Here is a 23,175-nt window from a genome sequence, read left to right on the forward strand (position 1 = left end):
AATGGAAAATGAAATTATTTGTTTTTTATATTTATGGGGAAATATGAAAAGAAGCTAGAACGGAGTGACGTGGGAGGGAAAACGGAACATGATATTTACCATTTTTTTATGGGAAAATTTGAAAGAAGTTACAACAAGGTGGATGGATGGGTGGGGGGGGGGGGGCGGAGTGAACCGGAACGGAGGTGGACGCGGAAGAAAATAGGCGTTGTTTACTTCCAAAATTTTTTGCAAAATAGGAATAGTAATATTTTTGTTTGTATTTGACAAATATTGTTCAATTATGGACTAATTAGGCTTAAAAGATTCGTCTCGTTAATTCCGACTAAACCGTGCAATTAGTTTTTATTTTCATCTATATTTAATACTTCATGCATACGTCTAAAGATTCGATGTGACGGGAAATCTGAAAAATTTTACAAAATTTTTGGGGAACTAAACAAGGCCATAGACGGAACGAGAACAAGCGGGGGAAGACGTGACAAAGAAGAAAACGGAGAACTGTACAGGACGGCAGTAGGAACAGAACGGATGAAGGGCAAAGAAAATTTTGTCCGAGGGTCGCCGGCCACCGGGCAGTTTATCGCGCATCCAACCATGGGCTAAATTCAGGGCAGCCCGCTCTTAGTGAAACAGTTAGAATCCACGGAGTTACGCTACCATGGGGTAAATTCAGGGCAGCCCGCTAGCTCGATTCTTCACTGAAAAAGTTGGATTGCGATCTACTAGCGAACTTCCATTAAATGTAGATAGTTCCACTCTTTATTTTTTGTGACAGAGGTAGTTCCACTCAAGATTATTATCAAATAGGACATGTTTGGTAGGAATCCGAATTCTCCTAAAAACGTTTTAAAATTTCTTTTAAAAACATTTCTACAGTGAAACAGAAACACTTGGTAAGAATTCAGTGAAACTATTTGGCCAGTCACTAGAAAACACCTATTTAGGCGGTTTTCTTTCCGGGAATTGCTCCGGTACTCCTTGTTAGGCCTATTTAGGCCAGTCACTAGAAATCCTCTGCTTCGTTAATTCGTTGGAGACGGCGTCGCGAGCAGCAGCGGCCGGCCGATGCTCTCTACACCTCCAGTCCTCCCTAACTTCTACTGATCCCATTTCGTCGTGCTGCGGCAAGAAGCTTCGGTGGCGCCCGCTGTCGTCGTTGAGAAAGAAGACGCCAGGCCACCAGCACGACGATATGGGATCGAGGGAGGAGTAGAGATGATCCGCCAGCCGCTGTTGCTGCTCGCGACGCCGTCTCCAACGAATTAACCAAGCAGCGGATGGGCTGGGCTCAGGGGGATAGGCTAAGACCAATCGTGACCCATAAATAAATCAAGTAGAAAATAATTATTTTTTTATTAGTTCTTTTGAGATTCGTGTCATTTTTAGAAAAGGGAGGACTGGAGCAGTTCTCTTTTTTTCCTGGTTCAAAACAGAGAAACGTTCTGAAAACAAATGTTAGGTTCAGATTCTCCTAAGCTACAAAAATTTCCCGGGATACATCACGAAATCCGTAGACAATGAAAGACGGTGTTTCCTCCTAGACGAATGTGGAATGATGCATCTACGGCACTATGCCCCCAAATTAGGAATAAAAGAACTTTGGCGACACGATAACCACGAGAAAATAAAAATGGACCTGGTACTGTGGACTTGATTGATCCTGGTACTCTTTATGGCTATCACAAGGAATTCACTTTTGTTCTCATTTTATTCATGTCACTCTTTCGTATGCATTACCGATCTGCATGTGAAGCCAATCTGACATCGAGCCCTGGGCATATTCCCTTGGTGTTTGTGGATCCAACGTCAGACTAGGTGCAGTATTATATGGCGGAGCACCAAACTGCAAGAAAGCAGGCACTGGTGAACCCTTTTGAACTTCTGTGAAAGTTTGTAGGCACATTTAACAGAATAAACACCATCATAATAAAACTCAGGCCTTATTTAGTTCCATTTAAAATCCAAAAACTTTTCAAGATTTCCCGTCATATTAAATGCATGGAGCATTAAATATAGATAAAAAAGTAACTAATTACGTAGTTTGTCTACAATTTGCGAGACGAATCTTTTGAGCCTAGTTAGTCCATACTTAGAAAATACTCCCTCCATCCCAAATTGTAAGTCGTTTGACTTTTTTTATCCCAAGTTTGACCACTCGTCTTATTCAAAAAATTTGTGCAAATATAGTCAAATTTAAGTCATTCTTGAAGAACTTTTATTAATAAACCAATACACAACAAAAAAAAAGTGATATTTTGTACAAAACTTTGAATAAAACGAGTGGTCAAACTTGTTATTAAAAAAGTCAAACGACTTACAATTTGGAATGGATTGAGTAATTGTCAAATACAAACAATGTACTTGGAAAAAAGTGCTACAACGTTCAAATCCAAAAAGTTTTTGGATCTAAACTAGACCTCAATAAAAAAGACACTAACATGCCATTCAACAATGTATTGTTCCTATAATCTACAGTTTCGAGCAACAACAGCAGTGGTCTAAACTGGAACTTGAGCAGCAGCTTGTCACATAATTTAGTACTATTATGACCATATTACTATGTAGCATGAACAAAGCTGAAAAGTAACTCATGGGATGGCAGCTAAGCTCTATGATCTGGTTTGCAGAAGTACAATGTTTTGAGTTAAGGATTTTGCATATGCATTTAGGAATTTGTCATGAGTCTTGATCGACACACTTAGAGCAAGTATTATAATACAGTCAGCTGCTAGCTGTAAGATTTCTTTACAGCCTTCTTGCAGCCCACTCTTATAATGGTTAGCTCATCACTATTAATACATGGCCCACTTGTCTGTCTTACAGATTTTCTTGGTTTTTGTGTCTGAGCCGGCTGTAAGCTTACAGCCCGCTTTTACTCTCTCTCTCCTCCACCTCAGCATTTAGCTGGCTTACAACCTGCTATAATACTTGCTCTTATAACGGTTCAGATGGAGCATCAAATGACTTCATATAATATAGAGTTCAAAGCTTCAGAATTCAAAAAATATTTTTTTAGTGTACCAAAGTTTGCCATATAGACTAGTACAGCTTAAGATGGCTAGTATGGTTGTGATTTGTGAGACATAGAAATGCTAACAGGGGCAACGAGATTAGGTCATTTAGAAAAATTATAATACTTAAGCCAGTACTCTGTTTTTTATTCAAAAATCTGGCAAGAGGTGCGCCAAAATATTTTAGTAGGATAAAGATAAAAAGTTATACAAAATAGTTAGAACACCGAAGCCGGTACCCTGTGTATGTGTGAGAAAACAAGGTGTGCAATGATTCGCTCTAAGCTGAACATTTTTATTAAGAATCCTGGAAACTCAGATTGAACAGTTGATGAATAAACTTACATCTTTCGTTGGAAAAGCTACAGTCGCATTGTTCATATGAGCATTAATGGTTTCAAGTTTCATGGACAAAAACTGCATAGAACAGGTCAGTAATTAATTAGAATATATACAAGAAGACCATTTCACATGAGATGATGAGACCCAAGACCACATACCTCCACTTGACGCTGTAGAGACTGGATGTAATTTATTATCTCATCAAGGACTGATGCTTTCCCGATTACCTTTCAAAAGAAAAATATAAAGTTTACTGAAAATAAGGACGCAGAGAAGACACCCACATGCTCACATGGTAACTGAGAACTAAAAGCATGACAAAACAGAACTTTGAATCCATGGGTTTCAACATGTACCTTGTTGCATCCAGGGACAATATCTTGAAGAACTTTCATCCGTTCACTTATCTTCTCTCGTCGCGCCTAGCAGTACACATATTGAGTTGATCAGATCATTAATTTGAACAACTGCAACTCTATCATAGGCTATAAACAACAGTTGCGCATTCTGATCTCTTATCAAACTATTAAGAAAGCATCAAAGTATTGGTGAGAAGTCCATGAGAATGGTACGAGCTTACTCTTTCTGCGAGGCTATGGCTGTCCGTTGCTTGACCTCTTCTAGCCCTCACATGGATGTAGTCTTTTGGTGGCTCTTTAGGTGCAGGCTTTTTATCAGCAGACTTGCTAGCATTCCCTGAATTTGATCCAGCTTCTGTCCTTCTGTCATTATTTTCACTAGGTGTCATCTGCTTCAACCGTTTTGCTTCTGGGTCAGCCTAAGAAAAAGAATATACAAATACACATGAATCCATTGAACTGAAACAACCTCATTTTATTTTGTGTATTTAAAAACACCAAGGAAATTCATCCCTGTCCCATTGCAATGATAGAAAGGTAATGTAAATGCCTGTAAGAAACAGAGAATGAGATCAATTAAGCGTCACAATTTGCATGTAAGCTACAGGAGGTTGTAGGAAAGACCAAAATGCTGCACCAGCGTCATATAAGAGCATGTGCTGCCAAAACCCTGCAGCTGCTCTCGGACCAGCACAATGCACACCGTTGCTCACGTGGTGAGACAAAACAACGATGCTGCAACTACCTATTTGGCCGTGGTTTCAGTTTATTTGAAAGCAACCACTAGAATTTCCACACCCATGACAGCAATATTCCACACCCATGACAGCAATATTCGACCAATTAGTTTGACTAGAAGCTACATAGGGCCTACACTTGTAAAATTACATACGAGCCCAAACGTGTCGTTTTCCAGCAAACCCGAACATCATCGAGTAAAACCCCCTTTCACATGAGGTTTAAGCTCACCAGGTAGCTCAACGAGCCAGCAGGGCAGCAATTCAGACAGTAGAATCAACTTTGACTAGCTTTGATTTGGACGCACTGAGGGCCTTGATTTGAGTACCGATGCTGCATACTAACCGCGCCTCCGCGACCGCGCGCCAAGCAGAAACGAGAGTAAAATCCGACGGCACGGTCGAGCGGATCACGGCGGCGAGCTGCCGAAGCAACAATTTCCCGGCGTCGCAGTTGCAGTCCACCATGCTAGCTAAACCCAGAACCCCAGGGCCCACCAACGCGACACAGATCACACACACAGCGAGCCAATGCGGCGCGGGAGGAAAGGAGGATTGGTCGATTGGAGGAGGCAGGCGTACCGAGTCCCGGCCGCCTGCCGCACTGCTACTGGCGGCGGTCCCGGACGTGGAGGCGAGCTTGGACGGCTCCTCCTCGGCCGGCGGCGCCGCGGCTTCGCGCCGCGCCCTCCTGCGGCTGCTGCTGCTGGAGCCGCCGCCCCCGGAGCGGGCGGCGGCGGCGGCGGCGGTGACGACGGAGGAGGAGGAGGCCTCGAGGTGGGGATGACGGCCGGCGGAAGAGGCGAGGTGGTGGTGGTGGTGCAGGTGCGGCGGTCGCCAGAGCTCGGCGGCCACCGACGAGGCGGGATCCATGCGCCGCCGCCGCCGCCTTGGGAGAGGCGAGGCGAGCTCGGCTCCCAGATCGGGAGGGGAGGTGGGTCTGGCTGCCAGAGCCAGAGGCAGTGGCAGTGTGGGCGCGGAATCAGAGGCTCAGAGCTCAGAGGAGACCGGAGGAAGAGATCCGATGCCGATGCGACTCGCCGCTCGCGACTGGGAAAAAAATAATTTGAAATTCCGGTGGGGCTGCTACTGCTAGCTGGCACCACTAATCGGCTGGACCGCTGCCCTCTGAAGACCGCCGGAGTGGAAGCAAAACAGTTTGGTGAAATCTTGTGCGTTCGGTAGACACAGAAAACCAGTTTCCAAAAATATTTCTTTCCATCTCAACACATAAAATCTTTAGACCCATATATAAAACATTAAATATACATAAAAAATAACTAATTATTATTATATAATTTGCGAGACGAATCTTTTGAATCTAATTAGTTTATAATTAAACACTAATTCTTAAATAAAACGAAAATGTCATAGTATCCAAATAAAAAAATCGCAAACTAAACAAGGCCTTATATTAAAAAGGCAGTAGAAACTCTACCAAATGAAAAAGGTAATCCTACTAAACGGTTCAAAAAATAACACCAACGCACATGTTTCCGATTTTTATCGATAATTTGGTCGAACTTAAGATGCTTTAATTTAAAAAAAAAACTAAAATAACTTATAATTTTGGATGAATTGAGTGCTAAGAAAGGGCATAGTTTATTGCTGCTCTATTGGAACAAGAAGTTTATGATTTGCACTCAAAATACTATCGTTGGCTTGTCTAAGCGAAGCTTAGGCCAGTTTTAATGGAGTTTTATTAGAGTTTTATGGACATTAAATATGCTGATGTGACACTGTATTAATGAAGAGAGATATGGTAAGAGTTTTGGGGAATAGAGAGAGTTTCATAGAAATAAAATTCTTCTGCACTGTTTTTAATAATATAGATGTGTTAAAACTAGGTCATGAAACTTGAACTGAACATGTCCTTATAAGACTTTGCTAGAATATTGGTGCAAACAGAGTAAAGTTTTTATATTTTATTTAAAGGGTTTGGATTTAGGTTGGAGTATATCTTCTTCTATCTTTAGGATAGAAGACATTGTTCAATTGAAAAGCTGAAAAGTTTTAGGGTATCGTAACACTTTTGTTTTTATTTAGCAATTATTATTTAAGCATGAATTAATTAGGTTTAAAAGATTAGTCTTGCAAATTACAGGCAAATTATATAAATGGTTGTTTTTTATCTATATTTAATGTTCTATATATGTGCCGCAAGATTTAATGTGAAGGAAAATCTTGAATTTTTTTTTTATGTTTTAGGGTTAACTAAATAAGGCCTCATTTGTTCTCCATTCAATCAACGCGATGATGATCCTCAACTTCTCCTTCCCCGCGGTGTACATACACCATCTGCTACAAAATAGTTTAGTTGACTTTAGAGGAACTCTTAAAGTTTAGCTAAAATTAGTAGCTAAATCTCATTGGTTAACCATTTTATAAAATATAAAACTTTCTAAAAAAGAAGAAGTTCATAACAGTCTTGCTATTTTATAGAATTAGATAACCGGTGTCAGTGGTTGGCTATATATGTCCACCGAAAATTAAGAGATATCTAACTTTCTATTTTATAAAACCAGATAACATGTTAGAACCTACTTTTTCTATGTAAATTTTAAAATAGCATCCACAACAATAATAGCCAAGCTGTAGGAGTTGCTTTTAGCACCCCACTTCAAAGTCAAACCCTTCATTGCTTTGTTTCAACCAACCCAACATGTGTCCATCACTCTCCTCCAACAGGCACCAACAGGCCTTGTTTAGTTCCAAAATTTTTTGAGAAACGAACACTGTAACACTTTCGTTTGTATGTAACAAATACTATCCAATTATATACTAGCTAGGCTTAAAAGATCTGTCTCGCAAATTACAGATAAACTGTGTAATTAGTTTTTATTTCTATCTATATTTAATGCTCTATACATGTGTTCAAAGATTCGATGCGACAAGAAATCTTGAAAAATTTTGGGTTTTGGGAAGAAACTAAACAAGGCCACAGTGAATGTCCCTAGATCATTAGATCATAACTGCGTCTGGAGTGACCTTTAGGGCAGTCCCAATGCTAAAAACTATGCATAGTTTCTATATCTATTAATTTCTGTAGACACTATATATAAAAGTCATAGTTCCAATGGATAGTTTTTGTAGAATATTTTTTTATCCAATCACATTTTCATTTTCTCTCCATTCTTAACCAATTGTACCACTTGTGAACATGGTTTCTAACTTAAGATCCAGTTTGTGATTTTTTTGCTCTCTTTTCAAATAACTAACTTGTCATATCAACAAAATGTTTATGTGAGGCTATAATAAATATCTAGAGAAACTATAATAGTTTCCTTGCAAATCACCGCCTCAATTCAAAGTGAGAAAAATAAAGTATAAGAAAACTAAAGTACCGTAACAACGCGAGTATTTTAGGTGAGAGCAGTGACACAAGTGACGTTGGAGGCTGTGCCAGCCGGACGCTTGAGAACTTGCTAGTGCTAGATATTTTCTACCACCATATTTGACACGCCTAAAGTCACAAACGTGTACCACCATATTGGACATGCCCTAAAAGTCGCAAATGTATAAAAAGGTTACTATGTGTCTCTTTGAAAGTTTTAACTCATAGGATCTGTCTCAGTCAATTTTTTTAACTTTGACTAACTTTATAGAAAAGAGCATTAATACTTAGACATAAAATGAATATTTTATACAAATTTATTCTATGATAAATCTCAGTATTAAATTGATACTATAAATTTTAATGTTTTTCCTATAAATTTGATCAAAATTTTAGATTTTTTTGACTCCGGACAACTCTAGATGTTCCAACTTTCAAGGACAAAAGAAGTATATACGAACACCATCTCTTTATCCCATCACCTAGCCTCTTAGCCATTATCGTTTGCTTCTCACATGTTATTTCTGGATAGCGTAGATTAGTTTCAGATTTTGAATTCAATCATTCGGCTAGCTAAGAAGACCTAACTTTCGTTGGTAAGATTTGATATGGATAATTTTTTTTTGACTGGTCAGCACTTGAAACACACATGGATAACATAACGATTGGGCATTCAAACTGATGTTAGATTGGAATTAGCTAACGACTCTATACCTATATCGTTAGACTCCATTTTCACCTATAGTGATTATGCACAATTCATGTTGGGTGTTTCCATTTTCACCGCTGAGAATTGAGAAGAAAAATGTGAGGTAATATACTTGAGGACTCCTTTTCTTTTAATCTTGGTGTTGTGCTATAGTACAACATTTTGTGTGAGCTTTGCCGTCGTGAGAAAACTGAACATGCAAAATTCTAAAATGGTCAGAGGAGCATATCGGGTGCTTGCTTATTTGGGCTTAAGGTTCACCCATGGTAGGCCCATTATTACAAGCCACGCAAGTACTGGGCTGGTGGGGCCCACGAAAGAGTAGCCCCTCTACAGGCCGAGCAGCAGCAGCACCGGTGATTTCCAAAGCCCGTATTATGCATTCAGAAATTTTCAGATCAAACCAAGTCGATTTTTCTTTTGGAAAGATAACCAAGTCGCAGTTGAGCAGGCGATCTACTAGTGACTGACTGAGCCCGACCGCTGAAGCTGTTTTGTCATAGATAGAATTTAGGCCTTGTTTAGTTCATCCAAAAACCAAATTTTTTTAAAAATTTCTCGTCATATCGAATCTTGAGGTACATGCATGTAGTATCGGTCCTAAAAGATGGGTAGGAGGTGCGACAGCCGAGGGCCCAAACAGAATAGAGGCTTAAACCTAGGCATATAAGATTTCATATTCTTTAACAGTTGTCATTTAGAAATAACGAGAAGATGCAGCGGCTCATCAACAAAATGAGTTTTTGGTCTTTTTCTTTCTAGAAGGTGAGGAGTCGAGTTGCCAATGTCCGCAACCCTACACACGGCACATAGCGATTGTGACTTCTCTGTTTCGCACTTCGGCACTTGGTGAGACAGCGAGATGTGAATTTTTTTTATTTTTAGCCCATTTTTAAAATTAATTTCAATTTTAGGTCGCTTTTCAAAAAAATTTCAAATCTAGGCCGTTTGGCCCCGCCACCATGCATGGCGGGACAAATTCACTGAACCCCGCCATGCATGGTGGCGGGGTTGACCCTGCCACGTGGCGCTGCATGGCCCCGGGGGCTGACGTGGACCCCGCCATGACCGGTGGCGGGTTACGGCAACCCCGCCGTGGATCATGGCGGGGCACGCCCGCGTGCACAAAAGGACATCCGTCTTCTGTTCGTATCCATTCCGCGCCCGACCCCGCCACCCGCGGCCCCGACCCCGCCACCCGCGCCGCCCCTGCCGCGCACCACCGCCGACCGCGCCGCCCCGGCCCTTGCCGAGCTCCGGCCGCGCCTCGCTGTCCGCGCCCGGCCCCGACCGCGCGGCGACGGCGCCTTCCCGGCCGCGGCCCTTCGCCGCCGGCCGCGCCGGTCCGGCCGGCGCCCGGCCCGCTCCGGCCGCGCCCCGGCCCCAGCAGCCCCGCCCACCGCCGTTCGTCGCCTAAGGTATTTTTCTAAAAAAATTTATTAGTTACATTGTTATATAATTTTTTATATAGTTTAATTTTGCTAGCTAGTTAGTAATTTGTTTAAATTTTATTTGTTAGTTAATTTTGCTATAGTTTTTTAATTGTTTAGTAGTTAATTAGTTTAAGTTATTAGTTAATAATATAATTTTTGTAATTGTTTACTAGTTAATTAGTTTTAGTTCTTATTTAATAGTATAGTTTTTTAATTGTTTAGTAGTTAATAAGTTTAAGTTATTAGTTAATAATATAATTTTTTAATTGTTTAGTAGGTAATTAGTTAATTAGTTTTAGTTCTTATTTATTAATATAGTTTTTTAAATTGTTTACTAATAAATTAGTTTAAGTTATTAGTTAATAATATAGTTTTTTAATTGTTTAGTAGTTCATTAGTTAATTAGTTTTAGTTATTATTTAATAATATAGTTAGTTAGTCGAGTAGTATTACTTAGTTAGTTACTTAGTTATGTAGTAATTTGTTTTACCGTATTGCTCGGTTAGTTAATTATCGGATGTCTGGGCATTTTTGTAGATGGATTACGGTGTAAGAGTTTTTTACGGAGGAAGTGTTAGGAGAGAGGATTGTCAGTTTGAGGATATGTCTGAGGATTTGGAATGGTTTGATGGTCCCCCTAGTTTCAGTGATCTATGTGAGCGTTTGAGTTTGAAGTTTGGCGATGGTTTCACACTAAAGGGTAGGTTTGATGTTGGAAAGAATAGGGCACACTATGTGATGATGGAGTTGTGCAACCAAGCTGAGTGGTCCCGATACAATAGGGTCATCCAAGGTTCGAATGTGGGCATGGCTGAGTTGGTGTTGGAAACTGTTGAGAATGAGGAGGCGTCCTTCGACGACGATGGTGATTGTGGTGTGCAGGTCCAACAAACTATGGAGAGTATGGACTTGGATGGTAATTGGACGCAGGAGCGGGTTCAATCTCCTCCAGTTGGTCAAATAAGAAATGATTTTGATGTAGACGAGTTTGAACATGAGGAGAATGAGGCGGCAGAGGATGAAATGATTGGTGATGATGTTTGCTCTGGTTCTGAAGAATCAGAAAATGAGGAAGTAGGTTCACCTGGCATGTGTGCACCGGTTCGTGGCATGCCCTCAGGCGTTTCGCTTGAGGTACTTCATGCAACGCAGACTCAGGGCAATTTAGCCACAGGGTATCCAGTTGATGTAGAGGAATATGAAGGATGGGGTCGGGTTAGAGAGGCACAACCTTACGTTGCACCACCCTCTTATACATCGGCAGAGCTTACACAGCTGAGGGAGGCTGGCTTGCCCTTTACCGGTGTTCCAAATTATATGGATGTCAGCATGTCGCATATGGCGGTTTGTGACACGGGTTTGCAGATTTGTAAGGAATCATTGTACAACCATGAAAATTTAATACACAAGAAGGGAATGCTTTTCAATACGATGTCTGAGATGAAGTTGTTCCTTCAGGACTATGCTGTGTATCATCATAGGTCGTACACGGTTCGGCATTCCGACAAGGAGGTAAAATTTCAAATAGTATGCAAGGCAGGGTTTCCGTGCACGTGGAAGTTGAATGCACGGAAACGGTCGAGTGATGGGAAGTGGAAGGTAACTTCAGTGGACCAGCCGCACAGATGCCAGACTAACAAGGGCAAACGGTACCATCCCCAGTTGACAGCTCGGTACCTTGCTCGCCGTATATTGGGTCTTGTAGATGCGGACAACGACGTATCGGTGTCTTTCTTGCAGGAGACCATAGCCACTTTTGTTGGGTATGAGGTAACATATGGAAAGGCATGGCGGGCAAAGCAAATTGCCCTGGCAATTCGGTGGGGTAGTTGGGAGGAAGCCTATAACAGGGTTCCACGCATTTTGTGTGCAATGCAACACTTCAACCCTGGCATGAGATGGTTCATATACACAGGAGGGTTTTATCTTCAGAACCCGTTGAGGCATATTCTGTACCGTGTGTTCTGGTATTTTGATCAGTGTAAGCATGCATTTCAGTATTGTCGGCCAGTTGTTCTAGTTGATGGCACATTCCTCACCGGCAAATACAGAGGTACATTGATGATGGCTGCTGCTGTAGACCCTGAGAATCAAATTGTGCCACTGCCTTTTGCTTTGGCAGAGGGGGAGAACAATGATTCGTGGTCATGGTTCATGCGTCTGCTCCGTCTTCACGTCCTTGGTCCTTCTCGCACCATTTGTTTGATATCGGACCGTCACATTGGAATTCTTAATGCTGCCGGTGAACACATTGATGGGCACCCACCCCTAGTGCACCGTTGGTGCATGAGGCATTTTGCCGCTAATTTCTGGCGCCGTCAACGGAAAAAGGAGGTGGCAGACAAGTTAAAGGAACTTTGTAATAAACGTACGGAACACGAGTTTAAGGAGACAATGGCGGAACTACAAAAGATGATGAACCGAGCGGGCAAGGCATGGTTAGATCAGCAGATGGAAAATAAAGCGAAGTGGGCATTAGCATATGATGAGGGTGGGTTTCGGTATGGCATAATGACAACAAACTCCTCTGAGTCTTTCAATCGTGTGTTCAAAGGCGTTCGATCTCTACCAGTGTCCGGTATTGTTGAGTTCTCTTTTAAGAAGTGCAATGAATATTTTGTTACGCGGTATGGCCTAGCCCTGAGGAATGAAGAGGAGCTTGGAAGATGGGGGAAGGTTGCACACGAATATTTGCAGGAGGCTGAGGAGTTGTCCAAGCAACAGGTTGGCGAGGCCTATGGACGAGATAGACTTGTTTTTAGCGTACGAGCTAGAGGGGGCACAAACCTTGGCGGCGAACGATTTGGTGGGCGAACGTACCGTGTGGATCTTCAAAAAGTAGAATGCAGTTGCAACGTACCTCAGATCATGCATGCCCCTTGCTCACACATGATTACGTCTTGTCGGCTTAGAGGTTTTGACCATACAGTTGAACCATACATGTCACCCTTGTATCTCCGTGCCAACACCCTAAATGTTTGGGAGAAGAGCTTCGAGCCGTACCTTGACGAGTCGCAGTGGCCTCCATATTATGGTGAGGACTACGTGCCTTATCCGGACCTAAGAAAGGTAGGGAAGGGAAGGAGGAAGAAGAAGCGACTGAAAGGCGATATGGACAATATGAAAGGTTATGGCGATGACATGTATGGTGGCGGTGACTTCAACGAAGAACGTGCGCAGAACCTATGCAGCATTTGCAAGAAACCTGGTCATAACGCTAGATTTCATAGGAGGGGTAGACAAGAGGTTGTTTATTAATCTTTGTGCTTATCAAAATTCTTAGTAAACATGCATTTATGTTATTTGTCGTCAAATTTACTTGCTTTGTCTTATTACTAATGTTAATAATTGTACTAATGTTGTTTATTTCATTTTTGAAACAGGCGGGCCACGATGGCGGCGCGGGCACCTCATCCCCGCTTTAGCCTCATTGAGGCGGACTACGACAAGGACCACCGGGCCAAGGCCTTGTCGGAGCAGCAGAGGCCGTTGTGTGTGCTTCGTGGTCGCACGCACCACGTACACAGCTGGAACGAGCGATACGCGCCGTACATCCGTCGTGCAGGCTTTCTTGAGATCGTCCGGGTCTACAACAGTGGACTTCCCACTCTAGACCCTGCAGTTCTTACTGCTTTTGTTGATAGGTAACATAACATTTTACATGACTTTAATTTGTTTGTTAAATATGTGCCCTCAAATAATTGATATACACAACATTATAACGATGCAGGTGGAGACCAGAGACGCACACCTTCCACACACCTTGTGGAGAAATGACTATCACATTGCAGGATGTGAAGATGATATTGTGTTTGAGTTTGTCTGGTCATCCAGTGACTGGGGTCGTCGATGAGTCTACTTGGCTAGACTTGGTACAGGAGTTTTGTGGCAGGCGGCCATCAGATGCTGAAGTTAAAGGCACCAAGTAAGTTCATATTTGAGTCCCATTGAAATTACTAATACAACCGTTTTAGATACATCTATATTTATACATTATTGGTTTACTGGTAATTGCAGGAAGACCTCAGGAGTCTCGACGTCTTGGATTACGCAGAACTTTGGTGCAGGACCACCGCCTGATGCTCCAGATCATGAGGTGGAGATGTATGCAAAGGTGTGGTTGTGGCACTTCTTGGGGGGTTTCTTGTTCCCTGATTCCTCAGGAGACAGCATCAGCTGGATTTTCCTGAGAATCCTTATGCAGCCACTGGAGAACATTGCCGGCTACAGTTGGGGTACCGCGGTGCTTGCATGGACATACCGTCAGCTTTGCCAGGCCTGTCGTCGCCAGTCTTCGAATGGAAACCTAGGTGGCTGCTCATATCTACTTCAGGTTTGGATTTGGGAGCGTTTTCCAGTTGGAAGGCCCACTAAACCTCCGGGTTTGCCTGTAAGTGCATTTGCTATTTCGATTTGTTCATAACACTTAAGGCATTTGTGACATTATGTTTGTGTTAATTGCAGGTATGGGTGCATGAAGATGTTGGACCCACCGCCCTTTTTCTCTGGACAGATGCTAAGGTAGTCAGGGGCGAAGCAGACAGGAGGTACAGGCAGTACACTGGCGAGCTAGACGTGTTGACACACAACTACGTAAGTTCAATTCACTTTTAGTACTAAATGCACTATTAATGCATTTTATTTTGAAATACTAAAAATAAGTTTACAAATTTTGCAGGTCACATGGTCACCGTGGTCTCGGTGGGAGCTAGAGGGGTACCTTAGTCCATGCTGCGAGGAGGAGGATAGCGATTGGCTTTACGATGGCCCACTCATCTTCTTCCACGTGGTCGAGATGCACTACCCTTACAGGGTTTACAGACAGTTCGGGAGGCTGCAGGGGATTCCACCGCTGTATTCCACAAACGCTGAGCTGCATAGGTATGATGGCACTTTGTTTGTTTCCATTAACTGGCTCGTTGCTAATGCAATATATTTTTGCAGGATTGATCGTAGGTTTCGGTCCACGCAAAAGGATTGGGCGGTCAGGCACGATGCACATTTGCAGACTTGGTATCACAGGCAGGTTCCCCTCGTCAACTCACTACCACCGCACGATCCAACCAGATGGATGGAGTACCTACAGTGGCTGCACCGGAGTACGAGGACTCATATCATGGTCCCGTACACCAACACCCCTGCAGATGAGGGTGGTGAGGATGACATCGCCGATGCGTTCGACGAGGCGCAAAGGGTTGACAAACAGGTTCTTAGGGCCCCCTTAAATAGATATGTGGTAAGTACCTTGGACTTTCATGTATTATTTGATGTTTATGGCACAACAGTTGTCCAAATGATCGAGTTAATGTTGTGTGTGATGTTGTAGTCACAACAGTTGTCTAACTACTCCGAGGAAGCTAGTAGGCAACTGTTCCGGAGTAGAGACGACAAGAGCAACCCTCTTCGCAGCTTTGTGAAGGTACTTTTGATAAAATAATTCATTATTACAAAGCAATTACAACTGAATAATGCATGTTGTCATTTTATCCTACAGAAAATCAAAAAGGGCTGCAAGAAGTTAGCGGCTAAGCTGAGCTGTGCAGACACGACATATGAGCCTCCGTTGCACCCCATGTTGTCTAGGAGCCAGACGGCCTCGTTGTCCACCAGAGCTACTTCGGCTAGGGCCGCTTCCTCCTCTGTACGTACTCCGCAGTACACAGGGAAGGGTCCAGCGGACGTGGACGATGACGACGAGGCCCTTCAGTACTCCACGACTAGTGGCGACGACGACGACGACGATTTACAGTGGGAGTTCACCGGTCACGAGGAGATGGGTACCTCACAGCTAGGCGGTGCTCCTATTGCTACACAGGGGGTGGAGTACACACCGGAGGAGTACACACAGGGGGTGGAGTACACACAGGAGGAGTACAGACACGTCGAGCACCAGGTGCCTATACTGTGCTTTTACTTTTCTATATTTCCATGATTCAAAATTTAAAATTACTCATTAGGGTACTTGTTTGCAGGGTACTTCGTCGACACAGGAGATGGACCGTGTCCATAGGCGGCAGCGAGAGAGGCAGCGGCGAGACCGCACGGACGTGGGGTGGACAAGCAACGTGGTGCCTACCAATCCTAGGAGGCGACGGAAGCCGCGAAACCGCTACACCCCTGGCGATGATTAGATTAGACATGTTTAGCAGTTGAGACTTGTCATGTAGTACCTGTGACATATTGTTATTTCCAGCACGTTGGTAACTGTGACATATTTCTAGATATTTGATGTACCTTTTTTAAGCCTTAGTGAGAATTATTTAAGTTGTTCGTTCTAAAGTATCTTTGGTATTTACGTAAAAATCTCAGTCTTGCCAAACCAGTTGCGAACGAGGACAATCGGTTAACAAAAACCAAACAAAGACACTGCAGCAAAGGTTCTGGCTATTTTCTGGCTAACCCGCCCCCAGCCATGGCGGGTTAGCCAGAAAATGGCCAGAACCTTTGCTGCCTTTCATGGCACTAGTCAAAGTGACTTCCTCTATTTCTTTTTAAATATTTCACAAAAAAATAGCTAGTAAACATGCAAGAAACAAAACTTTTAAATGTTATATTAGTTAAACATATTAGAAAATCTTTTTAAATTGTTATGTTAGTTAAACATTCTGACAGCTGTGGACTTTGGCGAGGAGCGATCAAATTGAAATACGTCGGAGTACAAATTATTACATGAAAAGTTTCAAAGTACAAAAGTCTCATTCCTAAGCCACTCACATACATTACCACATCAATCAAACTGCGTGCACCACTGCGTAAGCAACTCGTCCTCGGACTCCCAATCGTCCACTACAGCCTCCTTACCCATGCTCGCCTCCGCTGTCTTGGCCTCACTAGCCTGTCTCTCGTAGTAAGCTGCCTCCGCCTCTTCTGCCGCCTGAGAGTATAACTGTCCCTCTTCCTCGGTCATGTCTGTTGGCCACCATGAGTCGTAGACCAATGTCTTCTGGTTGTGGTATGCAGCCTCACCCTCCTCTGAGGCACCGACAGGCATCGGTCCTGACGCCTCACCCTCCTCTGCAAGACGAAGTAGGTCGCCTATCCTTCCCATTTCATAGTCATGCTCGTCCTGAGGGTACCCCAATTCCTCGGCAAGACGAATGAGGTCGCCTATCCTTCCGGTGTCGTCGTCTTCCTCCGCCTCGGCCTCCTCTTCGACCACAATCGGACGGCTAGCGGTGCCACCAACTGCAGCGTCCCGCCCTAATATCATATTCTCCGCGTACTTAGCACGGCCCACATCTGCTTGCCAGTTTCCGGTGCATCCAATCTCTGTAAGTACAAAATTTAAAGAATTAATAACATATTCATTTCAGAGAAACAAACAGTTTCACTTTCAAAAATTAAATGACTTACTAGCACATAATGAGGCAATAGTATCGTTCAAGCATTGCATCTCAACTCGCTCAACCTCCTCCGCAGCCTTCCTTGCATGCTCTTCAGCCTTCCTTGCACGGTACTCCTCTATCTCCTTTTCCCTCTCCTCGGACCACTTCTTCCATGCAATACTCGCAGGGTTACGAACACGTAACTCTTGGGCGAATGCAAGCATTTTCTTCTTATGGTCCTTCACAAAATCAGTGACGTAGTTTGCAGGATAACCTCTCGTCTTGCGAACTGCTACTCTTGCCTTATACTCATCTTTGAACTTAAATACATCATCAGATGATTCCCATTTGCATTTCTGAGTGCTCTGTTACGGGAAATATATGAATACAAAGTTAGCGTACAAAAACAAATATATGAGTATAGTAGTACTAAATGTGCACAGTCCTAGCAAACCTCATCATAGTCGATCATGTGGCCACAGAAGTGGCCAATCCCAAGACCTGAAGGAACTAGGCCGTAGCTAGCTTCAACACCACATTTGCACATCACGGGAGGCGCAATAGACCTCCGCTTCTTCTTCCACTCTGGAACCTCCTCCTGCTTCTCAGGCTCTGGCCAATGGCTCTTTGGACCATAGATCCACTCTGCGAAACGGCACTTTCGAAAACCACGATCCTACAAAAAGAACACATTAGAACACACATAAAGCAACTGAAATTTTAAGATTGACCGTAAAACTTACTTCACGCCGCAGAGGACAAATGAACTCTAGTTCATTCCGTGGATTTATCACGGCTTGTTCTCCGCAATGACACTTTGGAGGATCCTCGAGCCGCCGTGCAGAGGCGACGGCCTTCTCTTCCTCCGTCATAGGAGGAGGGTTAGGGGGGGCGGAACCCAGCGAGTAAACAACTCACGTTTGCAATGATCAACGCCGTGGTAGAAAAGCAGAATTCTTGGGTCAAACTTGTCCGGCCCGTCGATCCATTGGAAGAAAAAGCACCGGAAGTAGGGCTACAAAAGAGTTTCAATTGTCTCATTGAGAATAAAAAGATAAAAAACCAATAAGAAAAACAGAGGGTACAGTGACTTACGCTATAACTATAACAAGTATAGAAGCAACGTGCCGCAGTATCCGGATGTCTCGACTGGCTCACGTGTGCCGGATGTCCACAATCACAGTTAGGAATAGGTTCCTCGGGAGGCACGGGGGCATCCTTGCAAGACACATCGGGGTACAACTCTCTAGGACGACCCTTTTTTCGCCAAATAGACTCACGATACGAGTCCTCCATCTAAAAACGCGAAAATAATTCAACAAAAATCACATAACTAAACAAAGTAACGTAACAAGAGATTTACTAAACATATTAAAAATAAACAAATGAACTTATCTAAACTATGAAAACATAAAGGTTGTAAGAAATTTACCTTATCCAAACGAGGGGTGGCCGGAAAAATAACCGTGAAGAACGACGAGGCGGGGAATACGCAGCGGAGAGGGGCGCCGAGGCGGGGCAATGGAGGTGAAGGACGACGCGGACGGGCACCGGAGAAGAGCGGAGCTCGGGTGTGAGAGAGGGAGAGAAAGAGAGACACTCGGGGTGAGAGAGGGAGAGAAATGGGAAGAGATGGTCGTTCGGCCGACTAAGTAGGGCGCGGCCGTACCCCGCCATGATCCACGGCGGGGAACCCCTACCCCGCCATGATCCACGGCGGGGTCCACGTCACCACACAGGGCCATGCAGCGCTGACGTGGCAGGGAGAACCCCGCCACCATGCATGGCGGGGTGCAATGTTTTTGCCCCGCCATGCATGGTGGCGGGGCCAAACGGCCTAGTTTTGAAATTTTTTTTAAAACCGTGTCAAAAATGAAATTTGTTTAAAAAATAGGCTAAAAATAAAAAAAATTCCGAGATGTAGGCACGCAACACCGATCAGGTCACCACACGATCAGCATCACCAGCACTGATCACCAACGTTTCAACGCTCGAGTTCTAGAATCCAGACGACGACGTTCTAGATGATGGATCGACGGCGGCTAGGAAGCTAACTAGCTGAGGCAAAGTCTTCTATCCTTGTGCCCTTTTTGCGGTTTGTGAATCTTGATTATGAATCAATTTATGTCTAAATTATATAGAACTTCGGTTTTTTCCTTGTTCAATTTTTTGTCTAGTACTTTGTACTCATATAGTTATGTTTTTTTAGAACATTAGTCTATAGGGGCTATTGCGACAAATTCGCCAGAGCCCTTAAAATCTTAGGACCGGCACTGCATGCGTGAAGCCTTAAATATAGATAAAAATAAAAACTAATTTCACAGTTTACCTGTAAAATTGCGACACAAATCTTTTAAGTCTAGTTACTTTATAATTGGACAATGTTTATCAAATAAAAATAAAAATGCTATAATGTCAAAATCCAAAAAACTTTTAGATCTAAACAAGACCTAATAATGGAGTGGGTTAGGAATTCGCACACATGCAAAATAGCATGCCCATGTGAGCACGTGATTGGGCACGGGAACACAAAGGCCAAACGTGATGACTAGGAGCCGGGAACACGATTGAATCTGGGAGTCCACTTTTCCATGGCATTTGGGACAGAATGGACCAAAAGCGACAAAGGAAAAAATGATGAAAAAAATAAAGGAAAGAGGTGAGCTGATAAAAAAGGTTAGCTGTTACTATATCAGAGAGAGAAATATTATATAATTGCTAAATATAAAAAAGGGCGAGGAGAGTACCTTGCACGCTAAGGCAAAAAAAAACATAAGGCCATGTTTAGTTTTCAAAAAAAATTGTGAAATTTTTCAAATTTTTCGTCACATCGAATCTTTAAACACATGCATAGAGTATTAAATATAGACGAAAATAAAAACTAATTGCACAGTTTGGTCGAAATTGATGAGACGAATCTTTTAAACCTAGTTAATCCATGATTAGACAATATTTGTCAAATACAAACAAAAGTGCTACGATGTCGATTTCACAAAAATTTTTAAACTAAACAAAGCCTAAGCATACACACGTAGACCTACCAATAGTGCGTGTGGCGAAGTGCAGTTGCTTTATGCTCCAACTTGCGTTGATCGATCCAGCTTGTGCAAACGATACGCAGCCACGCAGGAAGCACGGAGTGGTGCAGTAGTAGGAAAGCAGGTCGAACGGATGGGTTGCATTGCATATATTGCATTGATCTCTAGCTTGCCACCAAATATTTTCACACAAGGCTTATAGCCATATACTAGGCCTTGTTTAGTATCTAAAAAATTTTACAAAAAATTTTCAGATTTTTCACTAAATCGAATTTTGCAGTACATACATGAAACATTAAATATAGATAAAATAATAACTCATTTTTATCTGTAATTTGTAAGATGATTTTTTTTAAATCTATTAATCTATAATTGAATAATATTTATCAAATACAAACGAAAATATTATGGTACTCCAGACCCAACTTGGTGACAAGGCATATTGCGTTCAATCGGCGGGCATGCATGGGACCTGCCTGCTGGATCGGAGTCCGGGCGTCCCGTACGTGCCGTGCCGTGGCGATCCAGCCGGACGGCGCGCGGTGTCGGTGGACTCGCGTTTAGGGTAGACGGGCGTGCACGGGAAGCTAGCATTGCCCACCCCATTTGCTGTCGCTCTTGGCGGCAACAAGCAGGCCAACATCGGCGCGAGATCCAACAGCTGACGAGTACCGTTCGCTGCGGGTAAAAGTTCTGTTCACTAAAAAAATACTAATGGCTAGCAAAAAAAATAGTTTATAAAACAAACAAACAAAATCAGGCTAGGCTGAGCCGTGGCCGTGGTCATATTCACGAAATTAATTTTGTGTGTGCTATATCGAATATGCTAACACACATTTAAAGTATTAAATTTAGACTAATCAAAAAATAAATTACATAGCTCACTTTAGAAACTGCAAGACGAATTTATTAAGCCTAATTAATCCATCCATTAGCACACGTTGGTTACTATAGTAATTATGGCTAATCATAAATTAATTAGGCTTAAGGGCAGTCCCAATACTAGTAACTATATATAGTTTCTATACCTATTAATTTCTATAAACACTATATATATATATATAAATCATGATCTCAAAAAAAATCATGGTCTCAATGAATAGTTTTTATAGAATATTCTTTTATCCAATTACATTCATTTCCTTTCTCTATTCTCAACCAATCATATCACTTCATGTCTTGGATCTCATATAGACATGGTTAACTTAATGATTTCTGCGTTGGAAGTGCTCTAAAAGATTAGTCTCGTGATTTATAATCAAACTATACAATTAGTTTTTCCATCTTCATTTAATGCTTCACGTATATATCGAAAGATTTGATAAGATAGATGAAAAGTTTTTGAGCAAAGAACCAAACAAACGTAAGGCTTTGTAGTTGGCAAATTTTTTAGATTTTTGGATATTGTAGCATTTTCGTTTTTATTTGGTAATTATTATCCAATCATAGACTAACTAGGCTTAAAATATTCGTCTCACAAATTATAGTAAATTGTGTAAAGCTGAAAAACATGAAGCTGAACAGTGAGTAAAGCTAATAATATAGTTAGTCGCTGCCTATAAGATTTCTTTATAGTCTTGTCGTAGTTCACTTATATAGTGGTTAGCTTATCACTAATAAAGAAATAATACATGATCCACTTATTTGTCTCACAAACTTCCTTAGTTCTTGTGCATGAGGCGGCTTACAGCCTGCTTCTACTCCCTCTCCTCTTCTCTCTCCTTCACCTCAGCATTTAGCTCGCTTACAACTTGCTATTATACCTACTCGCTACTCTTACAGCCTGCTTATACTCTCTTTTTTACCTTAGCATTTAGCTAACTTATAACCTGTTATTATACTTGCTTTAATTTAGTTTTTATTATCAGAAGATGTAACGTGACTACGGTTATAACTTATACAATCCATCTATCTCAAAATAGATCAACTTTTCAAATCATCCTAAGTTAAAACATTTTAAGTTTAATCATATACATAGAGAAGAAGATAAAGAATTTATGACTTTAAATTTGTATCACTAGATATAAACAAAAAATATAGTTTAATAATATATATATCTGTATATTCATTTAGTGTCAAAAGTATTTTTATTTTTAAATTATAAAGTTGATTAGACTTAAGATAGTTTAATTAGAATATTCAAGAAATAAATTTGTTTTGGAACAAAGAGAGCGGTAGTCCGACAGCCGAACTATTTCTGCTTTAGTTAACGCTCCTGGACTCAGGCGTTGTTTAATTTGAGAAAAAAAGTTTTTAAATATTGTAGTACATTTGTAACTATAATAATTAATATTTAATTATAAATTAATTAGGTTTAAAATATTCGTCTCACAAAATACATATAAATTGAATAATTAGTTAATTTTTATTTATATTTAATACTCTATGTATATGTTCGATGACATCAGTTGATATGTTTTTGGCTGAGAACTAAATAAGACCTCATTGGCAAAGAAAATGGTGTGCGGATAAGTTATTTAGTTCCAGCATTCCCGTGTCCTGACTCCTGCGTTCCTGCGGCATCCTCCCACGTAGCGGCAGCGCCCGGAATTCTGGCCTCCAACCCTACCAACGCCAAGGTTCGTGCAGCCAGCCGATCCGACCACCGGGAATTACCACGCTGTCCAGATCGAAAAAAAAAACAGGCCGCCGGCCTTTTTTGCTGGTGACTAGTGAGCACCGAGCACGGCCACCGTCCTGTCCGGGTTTTCCTCGCTTCGGGATTCAGCAATGTCGGGCGTGTCCGCTGGGTCTGAGTGCGACCCATTCCCAATTCGACACCGCACCTCTGTCTGTCCTTGATGAAAACTTGAATCACAGCCAGCCACGCACCTGGCTTACGGGGTGGTTGGTTAGGGATTTAGGTCGTTAAAGTTTAACACGT

The 23,175-nt window shown here is 42.3% G+C and overlaps 2 protein-coding genes and 1 long non-coding RNA gene across 3 annotated transcripts; 1 reads left to right on the forward strand and 2 right to left on the reverse strand.

Annotated features, from left to right (window-relative positions):
• LOC8075079 (transcription factor bHLH79) lies at nt 1,398-5,512 on the reverse strand. The gene is made up of 6 exons (XM_002461583.2): nt 5,035-5,512; nt 3,937-4,134; nt 3,713-3,778; nt 3,515-3,583; nt 3,360-3,431; nt 1,398-1,846 (listed from the first exon to the last, which is right to left on the reverse strand). Exons 1-6 carry the CDS (start codon nt 5,323-5,325, stop codon nt 1,715-1,717), a joined length of 828 nt encoding a protein of 275 aa, XP_002461628.2. The 5' UTR covers nt 5,326-5,512; the 3' UTR covers nt 1,398-1,714.
• On the forward strand, nt 15,059-15,509 carry LOC8075081. Its single transcript, XR_002449903.1, has 3 exons — nt 15,059-15,164; nt 15,255-15,347; nt 15,423-15,509. It is a non-coding gene; the product is annotated as an uncharacterized LOC8075081 (long non-coding RNA).
• On the reverse strand, nt 17,365-18,125 carry LOC110432587. Its single transcript, XM_021453343.1, has 4 exons — nt 17,997-18,125; nt 17,708-17,929; nt 17,447-17,618; nt 17,365-17,420 (listed from the first exon to the last, which is right to left on the reverse strand). The coding sequence occupies exons 1-4, from the start codon at nt 18,123-18,125 to the stop codon at nt 17,365-17,367; spliced, it is 579 nt and encodes a 192-aa protein (XP_021309018.1).

The sequence above is a fragment of the Sorghum bicolor genome, chromosome 2, assembly GCF_000003195.3.
Source record: "Sorghum bicolor cultivar BTx623 chromosome 2, Sorghum_bicolor_NCBIv3, whole genome shotgun sequence".
Lineage (NCBI taxonomy): Eukaryota > Viridiplantae > Streptophyta > Magnoliopsida > Poales > Poaceae > Sorghum > Sorghum bicolor.